At 31.7% G+C, this 18,272-nt stretch overlaps 1 protein-coding gene across 1 annotated transcript in view; it reads left to right on the top strand.

Annotated features, from left to right (window-relative positions):
- Positions 1–18,272, top strand: part of LOC149909403 (beta-arrestin-1-like) — a 57,285-nt gene that overhangs the window by 9,109 nt on the left and 29,904 nt on the right. The window contains exon 2 of the mRNA XM_090120163.1: positions 17,796–17,843. Within this exon, the coding sequence (XP_089976289.1) occupies positions 17,812–17,843 (32 nt within the window). The 5' untranslated portion in view covers positions 17,796–17,811. The remainder of the gene's footprint in view (positions 1–17,795; positions 17,844–18,272) is intronic.

Raw genomic sequence — 18,272 nt, 5'->3', positions numbered from 1 at the left:
ATTTTTATGTATACTTTATTGCTCTATAACTTTACTATAAAACTTAATCGAATTGTGATTTTAAACAAATGGCGGGCTTATCGCTATATAGCGATTTTTCCAGACAACCAGACGTACAGAGAGAAATTAGTTATTAGTTCTAATGCTAGTTGCATAACCCTTTTATCAAGGAATGCTTTAATATAACGATAACAATAGAACATTAGATAATAAAAAACGTTGCAATAATGGGAAAAATATTCCTTTGAGAGCAAGCAAAGTTGCATGGATCGGATATTGCTTATTCATGTTTATAAAAGTCATAATGTCGATAATCTATAGAAAGAAATGCATTTAGATTTTATACGTAAGTAATTATAGGTTAAAGGTAGTATCTTCCTGTCGACCTTTTCATTTTAACGACTCTTACCTACTCAACTACATGCATTGTGCTGAAACATAAATTGGAAACATCTTTATTCACATTGAAATAAAACTCTTAAATCTGAAAATAAATATGTATTTTTACTAACACTAGAATAAGTACTACTAATAATATATGGGCAAGGCTGCCTGATATAAAAAAATAATAATAATACATATCAGAAGTACCTACTCACTGTATATTAACATTTATAGACCAATGATATAATATGTACTTACTATTTATACTTTCAAACATATATGAGTATATTATACATAGGTAACTAGCTTTCCACCCGCGGCTTCGCCCGCTTTTTCAAAGAAAAACCCGCATAGTTCCCGTTCCCGAGGGATTTCCGGGATAAAACCTATCCTATCTCTCAAGTTAGATCGAACTGCACATGGTGTGCGAATTTTATTTTAATCCATCAGTCCTCGGAATCACAGACACAATAGAAAATCTATTGTGTCGCGCCCCGATCGGGCCTTACGGTGGTCAATGGGATAATCGGCTAAGTGGTTTAGGATTCCATTGAGGACAAACATTGTGACACGAGATTTATATATATATATTAAGATTGTTATTAAGAGATGAAAAAATAATTTGGAAAATCCAAAAGTGCACGCCTCATAATTTTTTTTAATAAATATTTATTAATTATTATTTTTGTTTATTTAATAACAATTAAACCACATCGAATCAGACCCTGAAAAATGAAAGGGTTCTATTCCTGAGCATACTCAAGCGTAAGAGAAAAAAAAAGACTCGATTAGTAAAGTATTTCGGTCGCTATCGTGTTAACAAGAAAAAGGATCCGCACATACAGACACACGGACGTCCAAGACAGAACTTTTTTAAACTGTTTTTTAACTAGTTTAAATAACAAAAATGACATCAAAAATATCATGAACGTTAAAAATAGTGTTTTTTCTTAATATGTGTGTGTATGTATTATCTTACAAGTGCAATGTATGAAACATAAAGACATTATAAGTTTGAAAAATCAGATGTTTTGCGCGAAGTGACATGGTCCGGGAGCCAGCAGCAGATTTTATGACCAAGTTCCTCTCAAGCGGTAATTAGTAAAATGCATCAAAGTATAGTATTATGAAGCCTCGTGAACGTCAGCTGGAGCTCGGTTGGGGGGAAGAGCGGTTGTAGCCTCCCGTATCAGCTGACGGTTTTTCCACCAAGATACAGCCAGCTGACATATATATTTATCCACAGTTACATATAAGCTATCATCAGGTAAATTTTTGTTTGAGAGGAAATAACGGAAAATAAATTTTTCTTTAAATTTAACTTTCATGTTCGAGACACCAGCTGACGTATAATACACCATGTTGTAACCAGCTGACTATTTTTTTTCGTTGAGATATTGGGTTAGCTACAATTTGACAAATTTTTAGCTGAGAGGAAATGAATGAATGAATGTATTTTTTTTCCTATGTGCGTGGGAGGCTACAACCGCTCACCCCCCCAACCGAGCGCCAGCTGACGTTCACGAGGCTTTATAATACTATACTCTCATGCGTCTGACGAATTATCTCTTGAGAGGAAATAATGAACCAAATTTGCACCTGGCTCCCTAACCAACAGTAGTACCCACCTCAACGCTTCGCTTATGAGGCGTGCAATATGGCGTTCTCTATAAAGTTCTTGCAAAGGAACCTCTTGCATAAACCGCTCGTATTACCGAAAATAGCAAACTTGAAACAAACGAAGTCGCAAGCTTTAGTATGTATTCAATGGTTGTTACGTAATAATCCCTAGAAGCCAAGATTTCCTCTCATTTCGCTGTCATGTCCGAAACTGATATTTATATATGAGCAATCACATTTCGGATCTACTCTTTAATATTTATGTTCACCATTGTAAGTTATCGCTCATTTTTTCTTTCATTCATATCATAATACAAATGAATAATTCAATGGAGTAATGATAGAAGATTCCAGAATATGGTAGAACTAAATCATGAATTCTAATGAAACTGAATTAGTGATGTTTTGTGTAATAATCTATACTAATATTATAAAGCTGAAGAGTTTGTTTGTTTGTTTGAACGCGCTTATCTCGGGAACTACCAGTCCGATTTGAAAATTCTTTCGGTGTTAGATAGCCCATTCGTCGAGGAAGGCTATAAGCTATATATTATCATCTCGCTAAGACCAACAGGAGCGGAGCCACGCGGGTGAAACCGGGGAGCGCAGCTAGTATGCGATATTTTGTTCTCTGTGAAAGTAATACAGAATATCAAAGCGCGGATTTCAATAGGTTTGTTTAGTCCAGTTTAGAACTGCTATGAATTTCGTACACGAGCAAATAATTTCATTTATCAGATTTTTATTTCTTAAACACATTTTTATGGGTTTATATAGTAATCTACCTATATGAAATGCAAAACATTAAAAAGTTTTCTTCTCTGCTTCGTACTTCTTTAATTTCTTAGAAATATGTGGCTACCTCATTAAATTATAGTAGGTAATTTTTGAGTAATGAAATTATTACAGTCATTTTTATATTACCTGTATAATATATTGTAAAATATATATGATGAACTGCAATGATAACTAATTATTATACGTATGCAAATTTAAACTTAAAGGATATTTAACGCAATTATTTCTAATTTACCTACATGTCTCCACTATTAAGTGATGACCATTGCGACAGAAGTTAATTAAAAATCAAAATCAATATAGATTATTTTCACATGACTATTGAAATCAATCTGAGCGATTAATCAAATTTGACCTTTGTACTTTCGTTTTGTTAAAGAATATCCGTGTAGGAGGACAGTTATTAAGTATATATAGGTACAGTAAAATATAGTTTATATAATATTCGTATCACAGATAATATAATACTTTATACTATGGTACTATGTTCTACAAACTCAAATATTTCTATAGATTTTGCAATTTATGTAATTTTAGTCAATATTTTGAACGGATTTTTGTTAAATATTTTTTATACAATCATATTTCTTTAATACTACCTTCGGGATATTATGTTCTGTTAAACTTATCTGTCAGTTAAAATAAATGTATGAAAAAGTCAGTGTTAAATCTAAATATCGTTTTCGTAATATTTAAACTTTAAAGAAATGTTAAAAGCTATTGAGTATACTACAAAACTTTTGTTCTAAACAGCTTTATTCCCGTGACTACGGTCGCGTTAATTTAACATGATTGCACTGTATCCTTTTCCCTTACTTAGGTATATCATTAAAAACAGACTATTATTTTTCCAGTAGTTAGGTAGTAAGAAAATTACACAAGTAACCATAGTATACAAATGACTCAGTATGAAATTCATTCTGGAACCTTCTAGAACTTTCCAGAACAATATTTAGTTCTGAGCATGACTTTTAATAAAGTTCTGGAACAATTAACTAATCGAGAATTTAACCCGAGGGCAAGTAATTAGTTCTTCATATCGCATCTTTGCTTTGTGCGCGTATAATTTAATTTCTTGATGATCAAATATCGACTTTAAGATTATGTAATATAAGGTATATTTTTATTGTTCTTGGTGGAATTGCATATGAAATTTTCTAAAATTTGATTATTAAATAAATTGCACTAATACGACTAATTCTTCTGAAATTATTAAAAGTGAAATTATATGAGACTAGCTTTCCGCCCGCGGCTTCTTAAATTTCATTGTAATCGGTTCAGTCACAGCCCACAGGTTCAGTAGTATTTGTGTGAAAGAGTAACAAACACACACACATCCTCACAAACTTTCGCATTTATAATATTAGTAGGATAGGATAATTTAAAATTCTATGGGTTCTTTCACCACTCGATCACATCGAAGTTGATAATACCGACAAATCGCCGTACAAATAATTTTTCGGAGAAAAGCTACAACTAATAATCGGAAAATTAAGCTAAGATAATTATAATCATAACAAATGATTAATATGTATTATTTATCCTGCGACTGCAATTACTATCAAGCTGTTTGACTTTATCAGTTATCATGAATTTCCTAATCAAAAAATCAAACACAAAAAAGCACTATTACTAATTAGTAAGTCGGCTAAAACAAAAAGCGGCCTAATCCACGTAATCATAACGTAGATTTTCAATTAGATAATTCTTCACAATCTTTGATCGTCTTTAAACCAAAAACACAAAATATTACTATAGATAAAGAACTAAATAATAACATATCTTGATTTTAACTCCTATATGCAGTAGTATTTTAATGATTTTAGGCGATAAAAAGAAAAATAAATGGTCGGAAAAAAATAATCTCAGTAATCGATTCTGGTTTTGACCGGTTTATTCCGGAATAAAAATTATGGCTTAAAAGCTAAGTAAATAGGTAGTAAATAAATAAAACATATAGTTTTCTAAAATATTAAAATAATTTGGAATATTTGTAAAACAGAGTTTTTGAGTTAATTCGTAGCAAACAAAAGTCCTCTATTTATAACTTAACATTTATTTAAAAATGTTTAATTTCTAATATAAGTTACCTATCTACATATACAACAAGCAACCACAAAATTAAAGAATTTGCATTGTACCCATGCAAACTCTAGTAACTCCAAATGTACTGATTCGCTATAAACATGTATGTCACGTTTCTTGAGTAAGTCAGCAAGGCTATGGTTTGGGACATCTATAAATACTATAGTCCTTTAAACACGTGAATACCTAATTCTATTTCACAAAACAAAACCTATATAACGGTTGCCTGGCAGAGATCGCTTGTAAGCGATAAGTCCGCCTATTTAACATGTTTATTTTTTTTTTATTTCTTCTGTATGTGTGTGTTAAATATAGAATTTTGTATGGTATTGTGAATACTGTAATATTATATTCTTATTTTAACCGAAGCATTGAAAACATTCAAAATAACAAAATAATATAAAAAACTGACTGTCACTAGTTAATGGACACAATAGGTACATTCGTTCGTTGTTTTAAAAATTATATTTTTTATTTGCTTTTAACTGTTCTCGTAATATAAGCCTTTAAAACACCGGATCAGTAGCATTATAGTGTTGAATTTCCACTGAATTATAACGTTTGTTTTCAAAATATCATTTATTTATTTTACCTAGAATTGAACCAATTTCAAGTAAATTTAAATAATACACGTGTAAGTACAACACTATATATAGCTATGTCCCGAGGTTTCTCTCGCATTCAAATTATTTAATAAAGATTTTTATATGTTTTTTCCCTTTTCAGTGGGTCCGAATTACGCACGAAAATTACTGGCTGCACTGCATTAAGTCCTTCCTTAGTTCCTTACCCACCAGATTTATCTACGGATCAATAACTTCACGAACACTTCCAAAGAACGCAGGACCTCACACAGTCACACCACAATAAGAGATTGGTATTCAATTTTAAATAAGATCAACCGATATCGATGGTAAATTAATGTAAATAATGAAAATTCTGATTAATTATTTGTAATTACATTTTTGAAAAAAAATTGCCAATTTTAGGCAAAATTATAGTTCTAACAAGGAATGAGTATCCTTATCATTCATGATTCCAACTTTGTGAGAACAAATTTTCTCTACAATCCTCTTACAATCCAAACGATAGGTAGAAAACAGACGTACGCATATCGTATCTTTGTTTATATTTCCCATTGCAATTGTAATTATAGTATTTTTACTAGTAGTTCTCTGCTATATAAAACTCAATTTATGAGTATGTCTTGAACTGTTCAAATTATTTTACGGTATAAAGATATATTCTATTATAATCTATCTTATATGTTTCTACAGTCGCAAGTATGTATATCAAATGTGAAATTTTGGGAAGCTTCTCTGAGAAGGTCGTCATCAATAATAATTTAGCTTCAGGTTGACGATTAACATTTATTAAAAAAGCTCTTTCATAGTCTTTACCGGGAACTCGTGCAATATGTATTGAGACAAGCTTTTGTAAAAGGAACCTTGATGGTCCAATAAACATCGATCACCACTAATTATAAAAAATAGAATACTTGAGTTAGAAGCACAAACAGACACAAATCACAATATTTATTAGAAAACCGTAATAAAATATTTAATAATTCTTAAATACGCAATTGTACATGAAAAGTCTTTGAAAGCCAATGCAATACTTTATTCATTACCTACTGAACCTTTATTCATTCTGATTGAAATTCAATTGTAAAACTACCCGCATAATGATTGATGCGCAGACCGAACCGATACCGTGACTCTGTTGTGAAAGAAAAAAATAGAAACAATGATTCACTTCTGCAATGAATAACATAACCCTTTTTAAAGCTTTTTTAATACAATAATGCGTTGTTGTGCTTTATTTTAAAACATTTTAAAATATATCAGCTATTGGTGTAAATCAACATTAACTATATAAAAATAAAAAAGACGTGTGGCACTCGTAAACTGCCGCGGTAAAGCTATTGCATAGAATGCCTTCAAGCCACACCTCCGTGCCCGTCGGAGTGGGGAGTGTGAGGTTTTTTCGTTACGGAATTTCTCGATTCGGTCCCCGCGCTCAAGGCCCGCGATAGAAGCTATGCAATAGTTTAACATTTTCCGCGCAATCACCTCGACTTTTTATAAATCATAATTATTATTCCAAAAAATAAAAAATATATTCTTAAACATTTCATTTGGAATTAATTCGTAAGTTTTCTAACTAAAAGTATCAAGGACAATAGGCATATGGCATCGACATAAATATTACGATACAATAAATAAATAATTGTACAACTTCTCCTATATGTAATGCTGGTAGATAGCTATCATAAAGGGGTTTTACAACTACCAGAACAGTCACATAAAACAATACCTATTAGGTTTTCCATTAGCCTAAAGAAACGAGTCAGTCATGATCCCTTTTATGTTTTGGTTATCTTTAGTACCCGCTTCAAGTTGTCTTTTAAGGGTTATGTTACAATGATTGGCATCAAATTTATGTAGCTGTACAACAATAAAGGCTTCTTTATGGTCAAGTATCTCCTGTAGAATGATTTTTTTATATGCTTCAGTTGAGCTTATTTTCAATGGTAAATGGTCAATCATTGTCTGCATTTTGACCGTCCAAAAGCGCTTCTAAAAGGTCTGGTTGAGTAAATAAATCTTTGTGTTTAACTGAGGAGCAATCGATTGTGGCAAAGGCCCACTGTTCCAACAAGAGGAGATGGTCGATGGATAGTCGATTAAGTACTTTTTAACTTTAAAGATAAATGTATTAGTGTTAATTATTATATACTGTTAACTAGTTAAAATGAAACGTACGTATCGCATCTATTGGAAAACCATATTTACTAACTTCTTATCCCTCTTCTAGAGGTAGCTACTAGTAGTCAGTACTGTACAAAAATCAAGTATAGAACTGGGTACCTACCTACTTATTCGTGAGTTTTGGTATAATACGTATTTAACCAAGCAGTATAAACATGAAGTGTACCTACGCCAGCATTCTCATTACATATTTTAACGAATACTAGTCTACTATTGAAAAATTACGCAAAGGGCTTTCTGTTAAGGGGGCGCATAAAGCAAAATAACCAATCTTCTATTAGATGATACGTGTAATATGCAAGACCAAATCTAAAAAATAAAATATATATCAAACTAGATGATATGTTCAACGATTCTGTTTAATCAAAAACATAAAATATTAAAATTGACTCGATAAAAAAAAATCACCAAGTTAGCTCTAATTTTCACACTTTTACGTTTTCTACTTGACATGGTAATACTTATTATGATTTTTTTTTCATAAACAATTATATTAAAACATTTGCAAGATATTTGTCAGAGCATTTTGTGTAATTACTTTTAGTTTTGGTTTTATCTGCGATAAACCACTTTTGGCGCTCTTTTTTTCTCGAGATAAACGTTTGATTTTGTCACGATAAAAGTGGTTTATCGCAGATAAAACCAAAACTAAAAGTAATTACACAAAATGCTCTGACAAATATATTGCAAATGTTTTAATATAATTGTTTATGAAAAAAAATCATAATAAGTATTACCATGTCAAGTAGAAAACGTAAAAGTGTGAAAATTAGAGCTAACTTGGTGATTTTTTTTTATCGAGTCAATTTTAATATTTTATGTTTTTGATTAAACAGAATCGTTGAACATATCATCTAGTTTGATATATATTTTATTTTTTAGATTTGGTCTTGCATATTACACGTATCATCTAATAGAAGATTGGTTATTTTGCTTAATGCGCCCCCTTAAGTTCTTATTATACAGGGTGTAATCGTTAAGTGTGCACAGGCGATTTTTCCGTAAGTATTACAGATAACAAAAAACTTTAAACTGATATGGAAAGTACTTAACGTAAAGAGTAAAATGGCGGTAATAAATTTTTAAAAATAAATCGAGAAATATCAAAAAAATTATCTTTAAACCCTCCCATACATTAAGTATGAAATATGAATATCCCATATACATTTAATATGAAAGATTTTAGCTTTCTTTTTCTTTTTTTGGTTTTCTGCTTTAATTACTTCGCAAATTTGAAGTGACATTTTCCACGCTTCTCCCGGACATTTTCACGCATTTTCCGGATATTTTCCGGGAATTTTCCGGATATTTTTCGCACATTTCCCAGGCATTTTCCGGGGATTCTCCAGGCATTTTCCGGACATTTTCACGCATTTTCCGGGTATTTTCCAGATATTTTCCAGGCATTATCCGGACATTTCCCTGAAATAGCCTGTAATGTCTGGAAATTCCCCGGGAAATGCTCAGAAAATCCCCGGAAAATGCCTGGGAAATTCCCGGAAAATATCCGGAAAATGCGTGAAAATGTCCGGGAGAAGCATGGAAAATGCCCGGAAAATCCCTGAAAAATGCGTGAGAAATGTCAGGTAAATGTTGAGACATGCGTGGCCAATGCCTGGAAAATCCCCGGAAAATTTCTGGAAAACACCCGGAAAATCCCCGGGAAATGCTCGGAAAATCCCCGGAAAATGCCTGGGAAATGCTCGGAAAATGTCTGGAAAATATCCGGAAAAACCGTGGAAAATCCCAGGAAAATGCCTGGAAAATATCCGGAAAATGCGTGAAAATGTCCGGAAGATATCCGGAAAATCCCCGGAAAATGCCTTAGAAATGTCCGGAAAATGTCTGGAAAATGCGTGAAAATGTCCGGAAGATATCCGGAAAATCCCCGGAAAATGCCTTAGAAATGTCCGGAAAATGCCTGAAAAATATCCGGAAAATGCGTGAAAATGTCCGGAAGATATCCAGAAAATGCCTGGAAAATCCCCGGAAAATGTCTGGAAAACATCCGGAAAATCTCCGGGAAATGCTCGGAAAATCCCCGGGAAATGCCTGGGAAATTCCCGGAAAATAACCGGAGATGCCAGGGAAATGTCTGGAAAATATTCGGAAAATGCGTGGAAATGTCCAGAAAAAGCGTGGAAAATGCCCGGAAAATGCTCGTAAAATCCCCGGAAAATGCGTGAAAATGTCCGGAAAAAGCGTGGAAAATGCCTTCAAATTTGCGTAGTAATTAAAGCAGAAAACCAAAACAGAAAAAGAAAGCTAAAATCTTTCATATTAAATGTATATGGGATATTCATATTTCATACTTAATGTATGGGAGGGTTTAAAGATAATTTTTTTCATATTTCTCGATTTATTTTAAAAAATTTATTACGGCCATTTTACTCATTAGGTTAAGTACTTTCGATATCAGTTTAAAGTTTTTTGTTATCTGTAATACTTACGGAAAAATCGCCTGTGCACACTTAACGATTACACCCTGTATAATATTCCATTATAGTATAATATCTATAACCAAGCAGCATGAAAACTCCAAGCAAACCACTCAAGAATCTTCCCCTTCACTGTCACTTGACATTGATCGAATCCCTTATTGTCAAGAAGGGATTGCCATTAATCAAAAAGAAGAAGACACTCGTGGATTATCCTTGACATACGTTAAGCTCTTGATGCTTTGAGTTGACACTCAAGAAAACAGCTGGAATAAGTAGTAAGGGTAGGGACAGATAAGGCTTTCTGTGATGTAGTTACAGATTGATGTGCCATAATAATACAAAATGGCGTCAATATGCGACTTATTGATTATGTACTTGGTGGTTTTGCAATGGTTTTCCCTAATTAATTAAATTAATAAAAAGCATAAAAAGCTACATCCTTTTTCCAAACTTTAAAAGAGAGGGTAAAGAAATTATCGGCAGACACCAAGGTATTACATTAAAAAATTACAAGTTGCATATGCATTAAGTGCATTGAATAACGAAAAATAAAAATTCCAACTTTCCTAAGGTCCTCTTAGAGTTAGCTACTATTAAGTATTCTGTGCTGAAGGTTAGAATTAGTAATTCCTATCTCACGTGTACTCACATCAAATAATTGTCTCAATGCTAATCAGCGGTGTGCGGTTAGAACGTCAAAGTGTAGGTAACATGGTTCCGAGCGTGACCCAATTCTCGCTAAAACATCGACTCACAAACAAAATTAACTCACAACTGAATTAACATTTTGAAGCTCACTTGGCATTTGTACTACCAATATATTGTTAAAATTAGCTGTCCTGGCAAACGTTCTGCCATACTCTCTTATCACTTAGGGGTATGAAAAATAGATATATCCTGGGGTCACTGAAAATCAGTGGTGACACCTTGCCATCATAAACTAAGTTGGCTCCGTTTGTCAAGTCACTCACTGACGAGATTTTTTTTTTCTTTTAATTGTTTTTCTAAATGTATCTCTGCCATGTGATTGACAATAAATGTGTTTTATTTATTTTACACATAGTTAGCCGATTATCAGATCTACTCAAGAGCCACATAAAATTTCTAGAGAATCAGCCCAACCGTTTCGAAGGAGTATGGTAACTAACATTGTGACACATGAATTTTATATTTACAGAGATAAACAAACGCATTAGTGACTCGTGGTCATAAAATATCGCAGCATAGACAAAAACATAGCTATAAACATAAATCTAGGGCATATTAACGACATAATTACATTTATATTTTGGTTAAAAGCATCAACTAAATCTATATTTACTTATTACTAATACTAGAAAGCTAAAGAGTTTGTTTGTTTGAACGCGCTAATCTAAGGATTAAGGAACTACTGGTCCGATTTGAAAAATTCTTTCGGTGTTAGATAGCCCATTTATCGAGGAAGGCTATAGGCTAAATATCATCACGCTAAGACCAACAAGACCAGAGGAATGCGGGTAAAACCGCGGGGTACAGCTAATTTGTTATATTTTGTATCTATAATAGCGCTAATGCTATTTTGATTTACGATCCTGCTGACGTCCTACTTCGCTTACATTTAATGATCTGAATATATAATGACGTATAACATCGGGCAGAGGCGGCTCGCCCTAAGGAGCGCTGGTGCAGTGAACTCCCATAAATAATTATAATAAAATCATACTCCTTAATTTCATTATTAATATTAATTATTACTATTTAAAATCAATCGTAATCGTAAAAATCTACTGTCAATACCAATGAATATATCCATCATTCCATACACTTGAATAATACTGTATTTATACAGTAACGCGCGAAGGGGAGCGCTCACGATTGCGATCCAATGAAAAAATATTTAGTACATTTCCTAATACGAAATCCAATAGGAGTGAAAGAGATGGTTTGCCAGTGCCCTGAGCGCGTGAAACAGAAGATTTTCTATGGAAAGATAGCAAAATTCGGTGCGCCGCTCCCGCAAACGTTGCCGGTTCGTTTTTACCGCCGCGCGCGACATTGCCACTATTTATATTATAAACAAACACTCGACTCTCGAGTCAACTTCAATGCACGCGCGCGAATGCAAATTCGGGAATTTTCTAATTAAAATCATAAGATACGTGTGTTGAAATAGTCTGTAGTTATCAGTATTACTTGTGAGTGTGAAAATGAACAATTATAATGTGGCGTTCATTAAAAAGTGTGTTAAAACGTTACAAATTCGGCTTGAATTGAAAGCAGGGACTGCCACGGCCTGAACTTGACCTTACGCAAAAATGTACGACAAAAACGAAAACATATACCTACGCGTGTGTTTAAATCCGAACAATATTATGTGAAAACACCGTGGTTGTATGGTTGTGATGAAAGCAACAACAGACATTTACGAATGTCTTGTCGCTTTAAGTTATAGATATTTTTGCACACCAAAAAGAAAGACGTATGTATTTCCTTTATAAGTAATTTTTTTGATAAATGTACTGCTTTACACCATGTATTTTCAGTGTTTTATTTCAAGTGAACACCCATAAAATTTTGTCACGAGCCGCCTCTGACATCGGGGTTAATTATTAATATATTTGGTTTATGTGGTATAGTTAAATTTTAATGCATTCTAGACTCTAAGAAAAGAAATCTAAAAGGAATACTGTCTTAATGATTGACTGCCTGACCGATTTTTTATAGTGTACGATACGACGGAGAAATTTGTAATTTAAAAAAGAATTGACTGAATTTAGCATGAATCGCATGAACACACATTTGAAACAAAAATCGATAAACAAATATAGTATCTAATTCAAGCGAACAAAGTCGGAGGCTAAAAGCTAGTTAAAGCTGTAGCTGTTAGCTGTTGGTAAACAAAATCCCAAAAATCTTGCGCGAAGTTTGTTCAACCCAAATATTCAGCATTTTTCCAAGTATGCATAATTTATTTCCTGCAGACAAATATTTAAACGTCTTCGCGGTAGTATTAAGGGAATTTTTGTCCACAATTTTCCTTGTGCGGTGTGATTCACTCTCTGGTAAAAAAGACGCATAAGTACTACATTGCTCATTTGAACGTAAATTCCCGGTAATCCCAGCGGATTTGACATCGTGACGTTCGCTATATTCTTATCAGTCTTTTGCAGTATCAAATGCGTTGGTGTTACTGAAACCGTGGGTAGAAAATTCAGAGGAACACTTTACATGTTGTAGGTATCAATATAAAAAACATCAAATAGATGAAATACTACATAATTGATTTTCAATGAAAATCGCGTTCAATGATGTTACAAATTTATCTCCCTAATAATATTTATTGACTTTATTACCTAGAGCTGTCTGTATCGATTTTGAATGTGATCCGTTTGAGGTAAAAGTAAAACGGTTTTATGAAATTAATCAAGATCAAAATTAGGACTTGTATTTAACCAATTTGACCAATATAAATTGATACGAATTTCAATCTAAATTAAGACTGAAAATATAAATTGATAGGACTTTCATTAAATCTAAATTTAAATTCTGAAATCGCTTTTCACTACATTAAACGTCTATACAAAATTTAAACGCCTTTTGAAGACACATGACTGGAGATTGGAGAATCATCAATATCTTCAAATATCACATTAATTTATGATTTATTTTTATGATATTTATCAATGGTGACTGAGAATTTAATAATTTATTTATGGTTCGTTAAAATTATGAAAACGCCTGTTGCCTATGCATCGTAATTTATATATGATGACCGTCACTTTGCGCTTCTACGTAATAATTTTAGGAGACTTTATTTTATTTTTATTACTTAGTTAGTACTATTAATAATAAATTTAGTATTCTAAATAACTAAATAATAGGTAACTATGTTAAGTTTATAATTATTTTTGTTTACATTTTATATTTCTATCATTTGAATCCTATTTCTATATTGTTACGATCAAATTAGTTTGCTTGGTACACTAAAGTTGTGTCAAAACTAAAATAAACTTAGAAATGAAAAATGTATGTATAAAAAATATGCGAAAAGGAATGTACATTTTATCCTATTTTAAACAATAACAATACTTTCTTGTCTATTCTTCTCTTTTGAAACTGCTTTCCAAACCGACCACTTACTTGGAAAGTCAAGCTGAATAAGTAATTTAAGTTTAAGTTGGAGCATCTCTCGTATTCTATCTCTTAAATATATAATCGCTTTGAGTCTATTTTATAGCTCACAAATATTATAAGATCCGATATCAAAATGTTTATTTAAAGTTATTGAATTAAAACGCGAAATAATATAATTTATCATTTATTCAGTTAAAGAACAACATACTTAGGACCATTACTAGTAACAATTTCATAAATCTATGTTTATATAGTAAGAAAACGTGTAAACGATTTTGTTTTAAAACAGTTCAAATTGAATTATATGTAGAACCTTTTTATCCTGCTACTACACGACCAAAGCCGCGTGCCAAACCTACTAAAGTTTCTCAACATTGTTGAATTTCTACAAAATAACGAAATCTCATCACGAAAGTTTGGCTCAATTTTATACACCATAAATACATTTTATTACCTTTCAAAATGGTTTAGAAATATTTTACGTCAGGAGAATCGATCGAACGTGATTCTGCCGAAAATTCTAGGCTTCACAATACGCTTATGAGCTTATGTAGGTATATAATTAAAATTAAGCATGTTAGGCTGCAGCTGTGTAACGTATGATTGGACCAAAATAATTTTTATTGTGTTTAGTTATTTAAATTTTAGGAGTATAATATCCAAAACGTTTATGTGTTTGTGTTTTGTGTAGGTTGTGAAACTTGGGAACGTTTATAAGGCGTTGGAAAATGAGTTCGAATTTAGACTTTTGGATATATTTACTATGGTCTTATTTGGTTTTAAAGAGGTTGAATTATAAGATTTTTCATGCTTTTTTTCACATTTAAATAATGTGAATTAAATGAAGTATAATAGAAAACTAATGAAATGGTGCTTCTAATCGAAAATCGATAAAGAATGGACCAAATACTTGTTTTATCAAACGTTTTTCTTATACATTTTAATTACCTAGTACATTTTAAAATACCTATATGATATAAAAGTATACATGTAGGTAATGTTATGAGATATATTCATTCAAAAGCTGTTAAGGCAACAGCCGAATCTATTATAATACAAGACTATTCCCGCATATAAATTGCTTATTCTAATTCAAATTGAGCATCGATTTTGATTAGATATTGATTAGATTTTGGATTTATTAATTATCCTTTAGCTTTGATTTCATTGAAGATACGATATACTAAAACGATGACTAAGTGCGTTTACTTAAATATAAATAACTAGCATTCCGCCTGCGGCTTCGCCCGCGTTTTCAAAAAAAAACCCGCATAGTTCCCGTTCCCGTGGGATTTCCGGGATAAAACCTAGCCTATGTCACTCAGAAATGATGTAGCTTTCCAACAGTGAAATAATTTTTCAAATCCGCCAAGTAGTTTCGGAGCCTATTCAATTCATACAAACAAACAAACAAAAAATCAAACCTTTCCTCTTTATAATATTTGTATAGATTACACAATTTGTATGGAGGTAAACATTGACAATGTAGATTTTTATTACTTGAACTAAAATTTTGAGCCAATTAGTTGATGGTCAGGTAAAATACAGAATTGATTTATCCATAAATATTAGAGCGTCAATTAAATCAATACTGATAAAAATTAAAAACATTAATAATTAATGTTTATTTTAAAAAAGGTCCGCGTTTTATTAAATACATAAATAAATATCACATATCTACAGACATACTGTCTGCTAGAATTTATTTGACGTTTTAAGAACTACTTTCCTTGAATATATTGCCCACATATTGCCCACTAGCTTTCCACCCGCAGCTTCGCCCGCGCAGTCAAAGAAAAACCCGAATAGTTCCCGTTCCCGTGCGATTTCCGGGATAAAACCTATCCTGTTTCCCGGGATAAAAAGTAGCCTATGTCCTTTCTCGGATATCAAAATATCTCTATACCAAATTTCATGCAAATTGGTTCAGTAGTTAAGGCGTGATTGAGTAACAGACAGACAGACAGAGTTACTTTCGCATTTATAATATTAGTATGGATTACATTTCAAAGTCGTACTAGTATTTCTTCTTGTATTACCCAAAATATTAAACGAAAACCTACACTATATTCCACACTGTAATATCATAACGTCAAACATTATTTATAAAGAGAAACCTCCAGGGCACTAGTCAATACACATTACTTGTATGAGAGCTAGCGGAGTGGCATGTTTCAAAAACTCGTGATAAATACAACCATTTCAGTTCATTCATAGACTTTTTGTGTTACGTATTTATTATTTCGAGTTTTTATCTGTTAGTTAGATGATTGTTAGTGTGTTGTTAGTTCCGAATTCAGATTATATTTTTAAACATTTTCATAAATGTAATGTATTTCGAATTTGTAAATATTTACGTAGGTAACAGTTTGAATAAAATATAGTTAGGTATTTTTTAAATTGTATTGCGTTCATTGTGATAGTGGTTCAGGGTTCTCCTGTAACCAAGCTAACAATAATCCAACCAAGTTAACAATAATCAACTTGTTAGCTTAGTTCGTATATTGTATACTGTTTAATCGAGCAATAAAATCAATCGAATTCTGTAAATTTTCACACAATCTATACTGCTTTTATACCCCGGCATCGTTCCACTGACGTCACACGCTGACCGCTGTAGGTAAAAGAACGAATTCTGACGGACGCACAAAGGCCAGCTCTGAAGGCTTTCACGTAATAATATTTCACTCTTTATTGTTACCGAGGTTTAACACGCAACCGAGCATTCATTAATTAGTCACGATCGAAATTAATTGCTAAATAATATAACTGAAATGGGCAATTTTTGGTCAAAATTATGAACTGCTTTTTGAAGATGCATTATCGAAATAACATGACCTAAATATTGAATGTTTGAACAAATGAAGAAAGGGTAAAAAAATATATTGAAAAACTTACCAATAATATCATTAAAAAACACTTTATGCTTGACTCTTTCTTTTTATTCATATTTCACGATGAAATGTATTTTTGAGATCGTTGGTCATATTGTAGCAATAATAATACATTAAAAATATTACATTAAAAATTAAAACAGTATATTAAATTTATTTTCTAAAATAACGAAACCATCAAAAATTATAATTGTAATAAACAAATGATAACACGTAAGCTATTTTTTTTGCAATGGCAACTAATTTTAATTGCGTTTAAAAATGAACTAGCCGTAAATGTGCAAGTGAAATAACTATTTTATTCAATAAAACAAATATTATAAATTGAAAGTTTAAAATTCTAAATTAATTTTACGATGTCAAGTAGGTATATTTATATATTTTTAATTTGATATGAGTATAATTAAATTTTGTAACTATCAGCAAAAGACCTAAGCCTTATAAGTTATAAATTAAAAAAAAAACTTAATTTGAAATCCCGCCAACGCTAAACGTCAAACAATTTATTTTTTACTTTATAAATTACAAAGAAGAGTTACCAGTTAGTTAGTTAGAGTGAGTACCTACTTTTTTAATTAAATAGTTCGACATATAGGTAAATACGACTAAATTATATTAATATGCTAATATTAGTAATATTTAAGAACAAAGAGACGAAGTTTATAAGTAGTTAATTTCTTTTGTTTCAGGATCATTGATGTAAAAATGACGTCGGATAACGGACTCAATTCTCAGAGGTAAGAAAATTTTATGTTTATTATTGTAAATAAAATACCAATAAAAAGAACAATCACAATATTATTTCATGAATTTAGGCTGGTACAAAAAATTGTATTGTTGGATTAAAGATTTAGATGAAAGATAAAACATCATTGTAACGTAGTTTATGAATTTTCCCAACGAATTTTACCGTACTAGTTTTATATTATCTGTGCCCGTAATTTTTCTGAAATCTAGATTCAATGAGATTCTAATTTATTTATTTTAATCTTATTTTTACCACAATATAAGTAGTTACCTACAAAATACAATAATCAAATTACCACGTTAAACCAAACGTTATTTCTTAATCCTTGTTGTCAATTTAATTTCACTTCAAGTAACTTTAAGTTCCCGATTTCGGGTCTAATTAAATGGATGCCTTTCATTAAAGTTAAGGTAAGCTT

This window comes from Colias eurytheme, chromosome 3 (assembly GCF_061535395.1).
Source record: "Colias eurytheme isolate Ceu_HAF_F1 chromosome 3, ilColEury1 Martin Lab GWU primary, whole genome shotgun sequence".
NCBI lineage: Eukaryota > Metazoa > Arthropoda > Insecta > Lepidoptera > Pieridae > Colias > Colias eurytheme.
Note: the sequence above shows the minus strand (reverse complement) of the source record. Positions and strands in the feature narration are given on the sequence as shown.